Genomic DNA, 15,233 nt, shown 5'->3' on the forward strand with positions numbered 1-15,233 from the left:
TTCTAGTTTACCTGGAGATGATGATTTATACAACAGCTGTTTTAAGTTGTCCTAGTAATTATATAATATCCCGCTATATTGACAATGTGGGATGTATAGACAATGAAATACTACTCATAGTAAAACACAAATTATAAAGTTTAAAGGTATAAATGGACCTTTAAAAATATGCTGAATGTGGTCACCTATGTCCATAAGAAAAATGCTTCATGTTTCATGTTTTCTTTTGTAATGTTCACTGATTTGACTATTTTATTATGTGTTTAATTTGTAGAAACCAAGAGAGTAGAAATGGGCCAATAGGGTCACATGAATTAAAGGAGATGATGTAATAAAGTTGAGATAAAACGAATGCAAAGAATGCATAGAGATGAGGCAGAGTGCTTCAAACACGAAATGGTATTGGGGCATGGAGAAAAATGACAGTGGTGTAGGATAAACCAATTTTAAGTGTTATAAGAGAGGTAAGATGAAAGGTAAGATGTTTCAATGTAGGTAAAAACAAAAATATAGAGGAAATAAAATGTATGTAGCATGAAAACAAACCAGGAATCCTGAGATTGAAACAAAATGCATTATGAAGTAAAAAGAGAAAAAATTACAAATTTTCTATGAAAACCTCTTGAGATATAATGAACAGTTCATAGTTGCCTAATATATATTTAGGAATATCTTAGTGTTGATAGAGTAATATTATGTTGAGACTTCCATGAGTATTTATGGATCTTCTGCTATAGTATTTTTTATCAAAAATACTGAATGGAAGGAAATTCTATGAGAAATTGCTGGTATTCAGATAATACTCACTGATCAGTTATTGCAATTGTCTCAGTGATCTGGGTCTGGGCATGCTCTATGGCTGTGTAGGATATGTGTTTGCAGAGACCAAGTAGAACATATACAAATGGGCTGTATGATTTATTTTGACCTAGGTATATTGGGACAGAGGTACAAGCATGGAGGATAGTGCAGATCCCAGAAGATGTGAGTTATTAATTGGACATCTCAGTGCCCATCACAGGATAACTCACCATGAGTTAATGGTTAGAGAGTCCTCATAGGTGCCACAAGAGTATGAGGTATTTCACTTGCTCTAAGTTTCAAAATACCTTTACAATTAAACCTCATTTCTGAGAAAAACATAAAATGCTGAATAGAATAAAAGAGAAAGAGGATCTGGCTCCAAAGAACTGTCTTCCAGACATAACAGGACTCGTGTGCATGTGAACCTGCAGAGACTGTGAAAGCATGCACAAGGCATGCAGAGACTCAATCCACATGGTGTCCCAGTGCTGAGAGAGGGTCATGGCCACAGGTTCTCACTCTTAACTAAGAAGTTTCTGGAATTCACACTTGTTTGGTATAGAAAATTAGCTTTCTCCAATGGCAAAACATTGGGTCTATTCACCATACTTAAGGGTAGACACATGTTCAGCAGGAGAAGGCAAACACACAGTAAGAAATTTCATCCTCAGAGCGTTGTGGAAGAGGGTACTAATGTGGCACTGCTGGTTGTGTGAACAACCCTGTATTAGTGAGACTGCAAAGATAGTAAATATAAGAACAACCATTTATGAATAATCTCAGAACCTACCTCAATTAACAAGTATATGTTGGTAAATGAATTCTATGAAAAGTGATCTAATAATATTTTGAAGAACCTACAAGAATTCCATATGCACACCTATATATTTTAATATAAGTATTTCTCACATTCTAAGAGAGTGGGACTTCTGCTAGAACAGAGCCAGAGTTAACAACTCATCTGGGATCACTTAATACTTAAGAATATGAAAAGAGTGTTTCTTTGCCCAGATGTTGGTGGTTTGGATTTTATAGGTCAAATTCAAATTATTCATTATCTCCAACTATTTCAACAAAATTTCTGGTCTCTCAGAATCCAGTGATATTTTTATCATGCATCACCACATTTTCCCTTTTATGGTTATGTGGAGTAAGGAACATGTCAGTAGAGGTGGTCACCACTGAAGACATTGGCAATATATGCTGTCTTGTAGGTTTATCCTAAATCAGCACAGCTTTATTCACAGATGTCCTTTTTAAAACAAGAAAACAGCAACATAGGACTTTGAGGAAGAGGCATAAAAATGGGGATTCCATATTACTATTTCTGAACAAGTCTAAAGGTTAGATTTTTGGTCATCTCAGTGACAGGGCAGATTACTGCTCCTCTGGGGATTCTGACACACTCAGGATGAGATTACAACCCTTTGTCTTCACAGTAATAGTCTTCAGAGTTCTCAGATGTCAGGATATTAGTTGCAGGTAGGCTGTGATGGAGGATTTGTCTACAGTAGATGTGGCCTGGCCTTTGAACTTCTGATTATAGGTAGTACCAAAACTTCAAGAATCAATTCATCGAATCCACTCAAGAGCCTGTCCAGGCCTCTGCTTTATACACTTCATAGTAGTTGCTAAATATGTAGACAGAAGCTGAGCAGGACACCATCACTGAGTCTCACAACCTCAGCTTCACATTGCTGCAGCTGAACCAGGGAGTTAACATCTGTGGGAGGGAAAGGCACAGTGTATGTTATTGTCACCTCAAGCCCTGTCTCCTTTTCAAATTTTGAAATGGTGAGCCCCTTCCTGTTTTTATTGACAGGAGGAGGTGAAAGATGCAGCTCCATTCCCTGGTCAGAATCAGTGTGTTCAGGGACTGTGGAGAAGACACTGATCAAAGGCTTTTTTCAGGGTGTGGACATCCCTGTATTTAATGTCATAGACTCAAGTAATTTGCATATTCATGAGCAGGGTACATCTTGCATAAGAACCAGCTGGACAACAACTGGAGAAGAAGGACTGAGAAGGCTCATGGATTAGACAACAGGGTGCACAGGTCCAAATCCTACTCATCTCTGAGGAAATGCATCCCATACACTTTCCCTGAGTCGCGGATAGATGCTTTGGATGCAACTTCAAGGACTAAGCTCTCAATAGATTTTTTTGGCCTGAGTCTGTTGGTCAACTTTGGGACAATGATAACACATTGGTTTATACATGGTACTTTGCAATGATGATAGTGGTGGTGGTGATGGTGATAGTGGACATAGTGATGTTGTTGAAGATGATGATTTCCGTGGTAAATTCCAAAAACATCTATCTTTTGAGAATTAGAAACTTCTTTCAGATTTCTGCAAGTAATATTTGTTTCCCACAGTTTATATACTTCAAACTTTGCTAAAAAGAATAAAAGTAAATGGGCTTAAAATATTTACATATCAATGATTAATGGACCACTATCATGAGTAACTAAATTATAGATATAATCTATAGATGTTTTAACAAATATTTTATTACTAAGTCCATTTTCTGGACCTTCCAACACTAAATCCCTATTGTTCCTTTTGGAACCTTCCAATAAGTCTCTTTCCAAACATCCTAACCACTTCTGTTTCATTAACTAATGAGAAATGTGAGTTTAGTTAGTACTACCAATATAAACATACATAGAATCATCACTAGTAAAGTGTGGAACTCCAGAAATGTTCCCCCCAAAGTAGATTAATTTTGCCCATAAGTTTTCAAATGCTAAAAGACCTTCAGCTTGGTGTGCCCTAAGAATACCTCCCCATCTATGTGGTAATTTTTTTAATTGTTATACTATTCTTAGTGGTGATAACCAAATTTATATAATTCAAATCTAAGGGATTAAACTGATATTCATAAGCTTGCCAGTAGACATCTTTACCTGTTCAGTCATTTTGGGGTCTCTCATGTGGTAGTTTTCACTGGTTTGATTTGTTTGTGTCTTCTGTTGGTAAATATAGCTATTGAGAGTTCATATGTACACTATGAGGAAACAGTTAAATACCTAGAGATAGAATTTCATGTCTGTTAACCTAATTTTCTGTATCATACATCTGTATTTGCCCTGTTTTTGTTGCCCCTTGATTCAGTGCTAAGAGGTTTGTATCATTAGTCATCTCTGGCTGTGTACTACGTCAATAATTCTCAATTCTCAAACCACTCATGAATGTCTGCATCAATATTTACAAACAGTTACATATGAGCCACTGTGTTAAACATTCAGACAATCTACTGGGTAGAAACATAAATGTTTATAAGGCAGTTTGACAACATGACCTTTATCAATATGACTGGGATCTACTAAGTCCTATATCAATCATCTCAAAACACTTGCTTTGGACAGTACTTACATTGTATAAAGCATTCCTATGAAAATTCACCGAAAATTAATAAACAAAATCATGTTGTATCCCAGTGTATCCCTTCCAAACATGTACTCTAATGATTCTACATCTTGTTATAGAAATAATTGCACACCCATGTTTATTCACAGCGTGGTATTCATGCTCTATAAACAGGATATAGAGGAAGGAATAATCATCCCACGTTTCCAACACACCACAAATAAAAGGTGACAATGTTGTTCATAAAAAAAAAAGAATATAACTCAGTGGTAAAACAGGAAATATATAATCTATAAGCGTATGCATGGAATGGGAAAAACATACTGAATGTTCACCCATGTCCTTAAGACAAGTATTTCATGTTCTTATTCATATACGTTCCAATATTTGATTTCCTTTTTTGGTATATTTAATTGTTGAAGCCTGGAGACAAGAATTGACTCATTAGAGTATGGGGATTTTACAAAGATGATATAAAGAAATAGATATAAAAAGGGAGTAAAGTATTTTAAAATTGAGCAGATTATGAGAGTTGGATGTCTCCAAGGAAGGAGTGTCTTCCAGACCAAGTGGATTGATGTAGATATGAAGTCACAGAGACTGAAACTGAAGGGCAGAGCCTCAATCAAGTCAATCCAGATTAAAATCCCCCAATTGGGACGAAGAAATGGACATAAGTTCTCCCTAACCAAGAATTTCTGCAATTGACACTCATATAAAAAGGAAAAATTAATTTTCTTCAATGGAGTCTCACAGGAGATATTAAGCACAGTTAATCATGGAAGACAAGCTTAGAAGTTGATAGCCAACAAAACATGTGGTCAATGGTATTTCTGCAGATATTTTTTCCATCTGCATATTTTTTTCAATATCACCTTGTTTACATCTTCTTGTGTCACTTAAATTTGCCTATATACCATGGCTCTGGAGCTGTGATTTTACTATCTGTGTGAGTGTGCATATTTTGTGTGTGTGTGTGTGTGTGTGTCTATATCTGTGTGTATGTATGTGTATGGGTGAGTGCCTGTGTCTGTGTGTATGTGTGTCAGTGCGTGTATGTGTGTGTCTGTGTCTCTGTGTGTACTTGTGTGTGCATATGTTTGTATGTATGTATCTCTGTGTGTGTGACTGTCTTTCTGTGTGTACTTGTGTGTGTGTGTATGTATGTATGTATGTGTCTCTGTGTGTATGTTACTGTGTCTGTGCATGTATGTGTCTGTGTGTGTGTTTCTGTGTCTATGTGTGAGTTTATGTGTGTGTCTGTGTATGTGTGTCACTGTGCATTTGTGTGTGTGTGTCTGTATGTGAATGTGTCTGTCTGTTATAATGTGTCTCTGTGTGTGTGTGTCTGTGCTGGAAAATGTGTATGGATGTGTGTCTATATCTGTGTCTATGGTGGTGTGTGTATGTGTCTGTCTGTGTATATGTATGGTTCTCTGTCTCTGTGTGTATGTGTGTTTGTGTTTGTGTGTGTCTTTGTCTATGTGTTTGTGTTTCTGTGAATGTGTATATTTGTGTGTGTATGTGTTTCCTGCTTTGTTTTAGTTGGTTTTGTTATTTTTTTTGTTTTTTGTTGTTGTTTACTTTAAATCCCCACGTTTTTTTTTCATTTTTTTTTCTTTTTCAGAAAAAAAAATAAAAAGGTTTGTAGTTGGGTAAGTTGGAGTGTAAGAAGGATTTGAAATAAGTTGTGGGTAGGGAAATCAGTTATTAGAACACATTGTATGATTTTACTCAGAAAATAGAAAAAGCCATAGAAACAAATAAACAGGCATCTAGGAAGTGTTTCACAAAGAATCTTTACAGTGTTTGAACATGGAGATATTGCCGTCAATCACAGCAGGACAGACTAGTTAATACAATTAATAAAGGAAACCACAGAGGATACAGTGTGCCATCCAGACCCTTCTCATCTCTTTATGGGGATTTCTGGCCTCATTGTGCCCCCTGCTTGTCATGAGCTTCCATGCAGTTAGGTTTGTCATGGCTTACACTCAAGTTACACAGTCTTACTTGAGAAAAATTTTATACCTTTAACTTCAGTGTTCATGGAGCTAAGCTAAAGGGAGAGGTGGACATAGTTTATGTGGGGGTAATGATTTATACATCGGAGATTTTAACTTGTGCCAATGTTACTGCAATGTCCCTCTCTGTGCCAGGTTCCTCCTTGGTGGCAGTTGGAACCAGCTCTTTCAGATCTCATTTTCAAAAAGGGAATGACAAGAGATAACAGCTGTTTTCCTGTCTTCGTCAGGCTACTGTTCAGGCAGAGGTCCTGTGTTCAGAAGATAAATTACTCACCTGCATAGTATAACAGACAAAGTAAAAAGACTTACACAATAATTGGACATAGGAATGAGAAAGTTGACATAAATAACAGAAATGCTCCAGATGACCCCAGAAAACTTAAGCCTGGAGAGATAGAGCCAAATCCAGAAACCAAACCAGCCCGGCCTGATCCAATTGACATGGATGAGGATGAACTTTAGATGCTTTCGGAGGCTCGAGCCCATCTGGACAATACTCAAGGAAAGAAGGCTAAAAGGAAAGCAAGAGAAAAGCAGTTGGAAGAAGCAAGGCGCCTTGCTGCCCTCCAGAAAAGACGAGAGCTTGGAGCAGCTGGCATAGAGATTCAGAAGAAAAGGAAAAAGAAGAGAGGAATGGATTATAATGCTGAAATCTCATTTGAAAAAAAAGCCTGCTCCTGGTTTTTATGATACTTCTGAGGAGAATTTCCAGGCCCTTGATGCAGATCTCAGGAAATTACGACAGCAGGATCTTGATGGGGAGCTAAGATCTGAAAAAGAAGGAAGAGAAAGAAAAAAAGACAAACAGCGTTTGAAACAGAAAAGGGAATCTGAATTACCATCAGCTATCCTCCAAACTAGTGGTGTCTCTGAGATTAATAAAAAGAGAAGCAAACTAGTGTTGCCTGCCCCTCAGATTTCAGATGCTGAACTCCAGGAAGTTGTCAAGGTAGGCCAGGCCAGTGAAGTTGCACTGCAGACAGTGGAAGAGTCTGGAATAACAAACTCTGCTTCTAGCACTCTCCTGTCTGAGTACTATGTCACAAGCAACAACAGCATTGCTCTGAGAACCCCACAGACACCAGCCTCTCAAGACAGGTTTCTACAGGAAGACCAGAACCTCATGGCCTTGACCAATGTGGACACTCCATTGAAAGGTGGGCTTAACCCCCTCCCCCCCCGCATGAGAGTGACTTCTCTGGTGAGATCCCACAGTGGCAGGTTGTGCAGACTCCAAATACAGTTCTGGCTACCCCTTTCAGGACTCCTTCTAATGGAGCTGAAGGGCTGACTCCCCAAAGTGGAACAACCCCTAAAACAGTCTCTAATGCCACCCCAGGTAGAACACCATTTAGAGACAAGTTAAACATTAATCCAGAGGATGGAATGGCAGACTAGTGACCCCTCTTATGTGAAGTAGATGGAAAGAGAATCTCGTGAACATTTCTGTCTAGGGTTGTTAGGCCTCCCTGCACCTAAGAACGATTTTGAAATATGGATGCAGAGAGTGACTAGTATGAGTTCAGGCACAGAGATAACAGTAAGCACAACATCACTGAGGAGACAAAGTCAGGTCTGGGTATCCAATTTGCTGATATGTCTGGGAAACTAAGGAAGAAGCACATGAAGGAGCTGACTCCTGTTCATGCCAAGATGCTTTGCATAACAGGTCATGATAACCCTGAGGAAGAACAGGAAGTGGAAGAATTTTCAAAAGAGGATGATGACAAAGACTCTGATAATTCTGAAGCAGAGAAGCAATCACAAAAGCAGCACAAAATGGATTTCTACTCTGATGGTACACGCTCTACAGTCTGTTCCTACTTCTTAGATATAAGCAGCTCCCATGCCACGAAGACCACCTGCCCCACCCTTACAGAATCCTGACCAATGTACAGGCCTTCCTCCATTCCTAAGACCACCTGGAATGCCAGGAATCCAAGGGCCTTTACCACAACTTTTACCTCAAGGACCTCCAACAGGCCCACCAGGTCTGCTCCCTGAGGACCATCCTTGAGGAGCCCTACCAAGTCGACCTCCTACAGCACCTGCAGGTATCCCTCCTCCTCATCCTAGCATGATGTGCCTACCCTTGAGACCTCTTCTTGCATCTGCCCCACCTGGCCTTTTCCCACCAGCTCCCTTGCCCAATGCAGGAGTGTTGAGTGCCCTGCCCAGCATCATTCAGCAACCAAAGACAGAGGATGCAAGTGCAGCCACCATCAAGAAGTCCAAAGTGACCATCAGTGCCAAGCCCCAGATCACCAATCACAAAATAGGGGTCATACATTTTGTGCCCACTGCACTGAGGGTATGCCATGAGAATAAGAGGGGTACTGCTGTTCCCCAAAGAAGATCTCAGGATGACTCTGCTGTGCTCATTGCCAAAGCAGCCAAGATTTAGTCCTTCAATTCCTATCTCAGTACAAACCAAGGACAATGCTTATGAAGTATTTATGAAAGAGATGGAAGGACTGCTGTGATAGAGTCTCCTGCTTCCAAGACAGGCTTTTCATCAGAGTACTGGTTTGTGGAACAAGAGACTCTTGTTAAAGTTAAGGTTAAGAGAAATGTCCACTGTCAGGTGTTTTTCATGTCCACTTCCATGAGCCTGCTAACGCTTGCCTGCTGGGATCCATGCCCTCACCCCACACAAGGTGTGTGTGTGTGTGTGTGTGTGTGTTTCAATAGGCCAGGATGTGAAACACTACTGCTAAATCCTGTTCTATTTGACACCACCATCTCCTCCCACTATTCCCCTCTCTATTTTGGGAATTCTGCTAGTTATTTTTCTTTAAGTTTTAGTTACTTGTTTGGAATCATGTGGCTTGAGTAGAGAATTCTGAAGGATTAAGTTTATTTCATCTTGACTTTTGTTTCTGAGTTATTTTTAATATTTTCATGTAAATATTTTGTAATATTTTCCTAGTAGTGAAATGGATTACAATATCATTTTCTAATTCAATGTAGGATATATGGGAAGAAAATATATAGTTCTGGGATTAAAGTTATTTCTCACAGGCTAAATTCTTTAAGTGTTTCATGAAGAAATTAAATGTTCCATACCAAAATAAAAAAGTTCAATGTGGTCCAATGGCCACTGCTTAGAAACACTGAGGTTGCTCTACAACTCCAGCAAAGGCTGCCTGCACTAAGACTGGTGTGGCTACTGAGCTATAAGAATGTTTTGGAAGAATGCAGGTCTCATCAGAAGCTATCTTCTGACTCTGAATGGGTGGTAGATCTCATCCTAACCACACCTCATGACACATGCAAAAGCACACTCCTTCCTCTAATAAGTCACCATCTTCTAGATCTGCTTCAGGCCAACATCAAAGTAAATTGTGAGAAGCTGGAAGCAATCCTACTATAACCAGGGACTAGTCAAGGCTGCCCACTTTCTCCCTACCTATTCAACATTGTACTTGAAGTCCTAGCCAGAGAAAATCGACAACAAAAGGAGATCAAGAGGATACAAATTGGAAAGGAAGAAGTCAAAATATCACTTTTTGCAGATGATATGATAGTATATATAAGTGACCCTAAAAATTCCACCAGAGAACTCCTAAACCTGATAAACAGCTTCAGCACACTAGCTGGATATAAAATTAACTCAAACAAGTCAATGGCCTTTCTGTACACAAAGGATAAACAGGATGAGGAAGAAATTAGGGAAACAACACCCTTCTCAATAGTCACAAATAATATAAAATACCTTGGTGTGACTCTAACTAAGGAAGTAACAGATCTGTACGATAAGAACTTCAAGTCTCTGAAGAAAGAAATTAAAGAAGATCTCAGAAGATGGAAAGATCTCCCATGCTCATGGATTGGCAAGATCAATATAGTAAAAATGGCTATCTTGCTAAAAGCCATCTACAGATTCAATGCAATCCCCATCAAAATTCCAACTCAATTCTTCAATCAGTTAGAAAGGGAGATCTGCAAATTCATCTTGAATAACAAAAAACCTAGGATAGCAAAAAACTCTTCTCAAGGATAAATGAACTTCTGGTGGAATCACCATGCCTGACCTAAAGCTGTGCAACAGAGCAATTGTGATCAAAACTGCGTGGTACTGGAATTGTGACAGACAAGTAGACCGATGGAATAGAATTAAATACCCAGAAATGAACCCACACACCTATGGTCATTTGGTCTTTGATAAGAGAGCAAAAACCATCCAGTGGAAAAAAGACAGCATTTTCAACAAATGGTGCTGACAAAACTGGCGATTATCATGTAGAAGAATGTGAATTGATCCATTCCTATCTCCTTGTACTAAGGTCAAATTTAAATGGATTAAGGAACTCCACATAAAACCAGAGACACTGAAACTTATACAGGAGAAAGGGGGGAAAGCCTCCAAGATATGGGCACAGAGGGGAAATTCCTGAATAGAACAGCAATGGCTTGTGGTGTAAAATCAAGAATCAACAAATGGGACCTCATAAAATTGCAAAGCTTCTGTAAGGCAATAAGGCCACCAACGGAATGGGAAAGGATCTTTACCTATCCTAAATCATGCAGGGCATTAATATCCAATATATATATAAAGAATTCAAGAAGGTGGACTCCAGAAAATCAAATAACCCCATTAAAAATGGGACTGAGAGTGAAACAAAGAATTCTCACCTGAGGAATACTGAATGGCTGAGAAGCACCTGAAAAAAAAATGTTCAGCATCCTTAATCAACAAGGAAATGCAAATCAAAACAACCCTGAGATTCCACCTTGCACCAGTCAGAATGGCTAAGATCAAAAATTCAGTTGACAGCAGATGCTGGCAAGGATGTGGGGAAAAAGGAATACTACTCCATTGTTGGTGGGATTGCAGGCTTGTACAACCACTCTGGAAATCAGTCTGATGGTTCCTCAGAACATTGGACATAGTACTACTGGAGGATTCCGCAATACCTCTGCTGGGCATATATCCAGAATGTGTGCCAACTGGTAAGAAGGATACATGCTCCAATATGTTTATAGCAGCCTTATCTATAATAGCCAGAAGCTGGAAAAAACCTAGATGCCCATCAACAGAGAAATGGATACAAAAGTGTGGTACATTTACACAATGGAGTACTACTCAGCTATTAAAAAGAATGAATTTACAAAATTCCTAGGCAAATGCTTGGCCCTGGAGGGCATCATCCTGAGTGAGGTAACCCAATCACAAAAGAATTCACATGATATGTACTAACTGATTAGTGGACATTAGCCCAGAAACTTAGAATACCCCAGATATAAGATACAATTTGTAAAACACATGAAAATCAAGAAGAATGAAGATCAAAGTGTAGACACGTTGCCCCTTCTTAGAATTGGGAACAAAATACCCATGGAAGGGGTTACAGAGACAAAGTTTGGAGCTGTGACGAAAGGATGGACTATCTAGAGACTGCCATACCCAGGAATCCATGCCATAACCAGCCCCCAAACACTGACACCATTGCATACATTAGCAAGATTTTGCTGAAAGAATGCTGATATAGCTGTATTTGGTGAGGCTATTCTTGGACCTAGCAAACAAAGAAGTGGAGGCTCACAGTCAGCTATTGGATAGATCACAGGGCTCCCAATGGAGAAGCTAGAGAAAGTACCCAAGGAGCTAAAGGGATCTGCAACCCTATAGGTGGAACAACAATATGAACTAACCAGTAACTCCCTCCCGCCCCCCGGAGATCGTGTCTCTAGCTGCATGTGTATAAGAAGATGGCCTAATGGGCCATCAGTGGAAAGAGAGGCACATTGGTCTTGCAAACTTTATATGCCTAAATACAGGGGAACGCCAGGGTCAAGATGTGGGAGGGGGGAGGGGGGACTTTTGGGATAGCATTGGAAATGTAAATGAAGAAAATACCTAATAAAAAAGGGGGAAAAAGTTTATGTCAGCGAGGAATGGGTATATGTAAAACCATACCCTACTTCTCAGAGTGGGCCTAAGATTAAATACCATTTGCAGGGAGGAATGTCTGGGAATAGAAGCTTCCTGGCTAAGCTCTGCAGTTCTTTAGGAACCTCATCAGCATGGAGAACACTTTACTATGGTCATGTCTCTTGTCCTATTGTCTTGGTCTGAGATGTTAGGGGTGTTGCCATATGTAAAGGAAGCAGGGCTTGGAACCTTGACCCTTCTTGACTGATGGCAACGAATCTCGCTCAGGGACTGAGGTGACTTGGCAGGGGCCTGGTGCCAGGAGCAGGTGAAGCTTCTCTTGTTCTTTCTCTGGGGCTTCTAGCCTTTATCTTGATCATACCTGAGTTGCTCTCCTGGCCCACCACCCATCACTGCAAATCTTGAAAACCTCAGTAAATGATCAGGATAAAAGCCATACCTGACATACACTGCAGAGGACTGCCTGGTCTAGCCTCAGTCAGAAGAGATGCACCTAACCCTTAAGGGACTTGAGATCCCAGGGAGTGGGGAGGAGCCATCTTAATTGTGACAGGGGAGGATGAACAGGATGAGGAACTGCCAAAGGAATGACTGGGAGGGGGATAATGACTGGACTGGAAAAAATAGGTTTAAAAAATAAAAAATATATTAATTAAAAGATGAAACATAATTAAAACACGCAAACAGAACAAAACAAAACAAAATAAAACAAAACAAAATATAAACAAAACAGAACAAAGAGTAACCTGGGTGATCCCAATACACCTTTCTGTTCTGGGAGTTAGGGGCATTGAATATTCTCTTTCTAGATAGATTTTTTTAATTAATGTTTGTGTTTCCCCAATCTTGCAGCACTTACAGAAAACACAGCCCCACACCGAAATGAGACTACATTATTTTGTGTGCCACTTCCTGATCCAGGAGTAAAATTTTCTGTAAGAACTTCTGAATAAACTTTATGAATAACATCAACCCAAATGGTGAGTGTGATAATGTTCACAAACTGGAACTATGCTAGCAGATGCATTTGCCCTGTTGTGCTCTTCTCCCATACATTGGGGAAATGCACATCCTGCTTAGTGCAGATGGTTTCAAATAAAAACATAAACAGGATACTGATCATCTCACAAATCTTTCTCTTTATCAGATGTTTGATGCTCCTGCAAAAGCTTTGGTATTGGGCTTAAACATGGATTGTGGGGGTGCCCCACTGTCAGAGAAGGGAATTTTCTTTAAGAAACATTAAAAGCAGAATTTATCTAATGTTAAGATTAGAGTCTCATACCAAATGACTCAAGTCGTTGTTGTATTCCTTCTACTCGTTAATTGACACATCTTTAGTCAGTAGGAATGATAAGGTTTCAGCCCCTTTGCCTACACTTCTGTTTCCACTGTTCTATGTTATATACATGCTGATAAGACATCAAAGGGTTTTCCATGTGGGGATGTAACTCAGAACAGGATGTATTAGCATATATGTGCATTCTGTGTTCAATTCCTGGCACCAAAGCTAAAGAGAGGTCTTTAGGGACTTCCCTTTTCAAACCTTATAGGACACCAACTACTCTTAAAAGGGACATGGAACAAAAAGCAGAAATACTCACTTTTATTCCATCAATAATATGAGGTTCTTATATAGCACTCTGAAGTTCTTCCTGTCAGGAAACCTGAACCCAAACTATGCCTCTGTGAAAACCAAAGTCCTTTGACCTGAAAGTGATTATTTTAACCAGGAGCATCACATTATCATGGACTCATTCACATAAAACTGCCAACTTTGTCATTTGCCAAAATTAGATTTCAAACAATACATGTCTGGGGCCCATACTACACACCATCCTGGCTGTATCTGAGCAAGTCTACAAGCAAACCTTCTCTGAGTCTCCTCAGTCTCAGGGCAGTTTGCTACTCCTCCAGGGTTTCTGACACTCTCAGGATGTGGTTGCAACACTGTGTCTTGCACAGTAATAGACCGCAGAGTCCTCAGATGTCAGGCTGCTGAGCTGCATGTAGGCTGTGCTGGAGGATTTGTCTACAGTCAATGTGGACTTGCCCTTGAACTTTTGATTGTAGTTAGTATAACTATCAGAAGGATCAATCTCTCCGATCCACTCAAGGCCTTGTCCAGGCCTCTGCTTCACCCAGTGCATCCAGTAGCTGGTGAAGGTGTAGCCAGAAGCCTTGCAGGACAGCTTCACTGAAGCCCCAGGCATCACAAGCTCAGCCCCAGGCTGCTGCAGTTGGACCTGGGAGTGGACACCTGTGGAGAGAAAGAGAGAGTGGATGTCATTTTCACCCACAGGTATGGCCAGTTCTCAAGCCTGCTTACCTGTGAGCCCCTTACCTGTAGCTGTTGATACCAAGAAGAGGATGATACAGCTCCATCCCATGGTGAGGTCCTGTGTGCTCAGTAACTGTAGAGAGAACAGTGATCTTATGCTTTTTTGTGTGGTGTAGACAACCCTATATTTACCACTGTAGATTCACAGGATTTGCATATTTATGAGCAGGATACATATTATATAAGCACCTACTCCTGCTGGAGAAGAAGGGACACCTGGGTCAGAAATCAGGATGCTGAGGCACAAGTCATTGTCCTGTCTGATGAAATTAATCCCATACCTCATTCCTGAACCTTGTGTTGAGGCTATGGATGCAACATTAGAGCCTGTGCACTAAAAAGATTTGCAGCCTGAGACAGTAGCCCCACTTGTGACACAGTTGAATGATGGATTTAGAGGTGGCTACAAGGATGACAATAGTGATGGGAAATTTCAAAAACAGCTGACTTATTAGAATTCACAGCCTCCTTTCAATACATACAATTAACATTTGCCTTTCCAGTATCTTATATATTAGAAAAATCACCCATATGACCAAAACTAAAGATACTTCAGAAACTTTTACATGAGTGATTATTGCAGCATTATCAGAAGAACTAAATTATGTAAATAAACTGTGTATGGGTCAACAGAAGATTGCATCAAGAAGCCATGAACATATGTGATATACATTATGACATATATATATATATATAAATCTTTGAAGTGTTTAACGAAGAATCTTCACTGCGTTTGAGCATGGAAACATTACATGTCAATCACAATATGTAAATGTAAGTTTAGATAGAAAACA

General features: G+C 39.7%; 3 pseudogenes, 1 gene segment (V, D, J or C) and 1 further gene; 2 read left to right on the forward strand and 3 right to left on the reverse strand.

The window, feature by feature from the left end:
* Igh (immunoglobulin heavy chain complex) overlaps positions 1-15,233 on the reverse strand; it is a 2,751,187-nt gene that overhangs the window by 2,350,340 nt on the left and 385,614 nt on the right.
* Positions 2,233-2,526, reverse strand: Ighv1-68 (immunoglobulin heavy variable V1-68; annotated as a pseudogene). The gene is given in 1 exon segment: positions 2,233-2,526. A coding segment is annotated over 1 exon segment (294 nt).
* Positions 7,028-7,696, forward strand: Gm5660 (predicted gene 5660; annotated as a pseudogene).
* On the forward strand, positions 8,165-8,843 carry Gm9245 (predicted gene 9245; annotated as a pseudogene).
* Positions 14,096-14,488, reverse strand: Ighv1-69 (immunoglobulin heavy variable 1-69). The segment is given in 2 exon segments: positions 14,096-14,358; positions 14,443-14,488. Coding segments are annotated over 2 exon segments (309 nt in total).

The sequence above is a fragment of the Mus musculus genome, chromosome 12 (assembly GCF_000001635.26).
Source record: "Mus musculus strain C57BL/6J chromosome 12, GRCm38.p6 C57BL/6J".
NCBI lineage: Eukaryota > Metazoa > Chordata > Mammalia > Rodentia > Muridae > Mus > Mus musculus.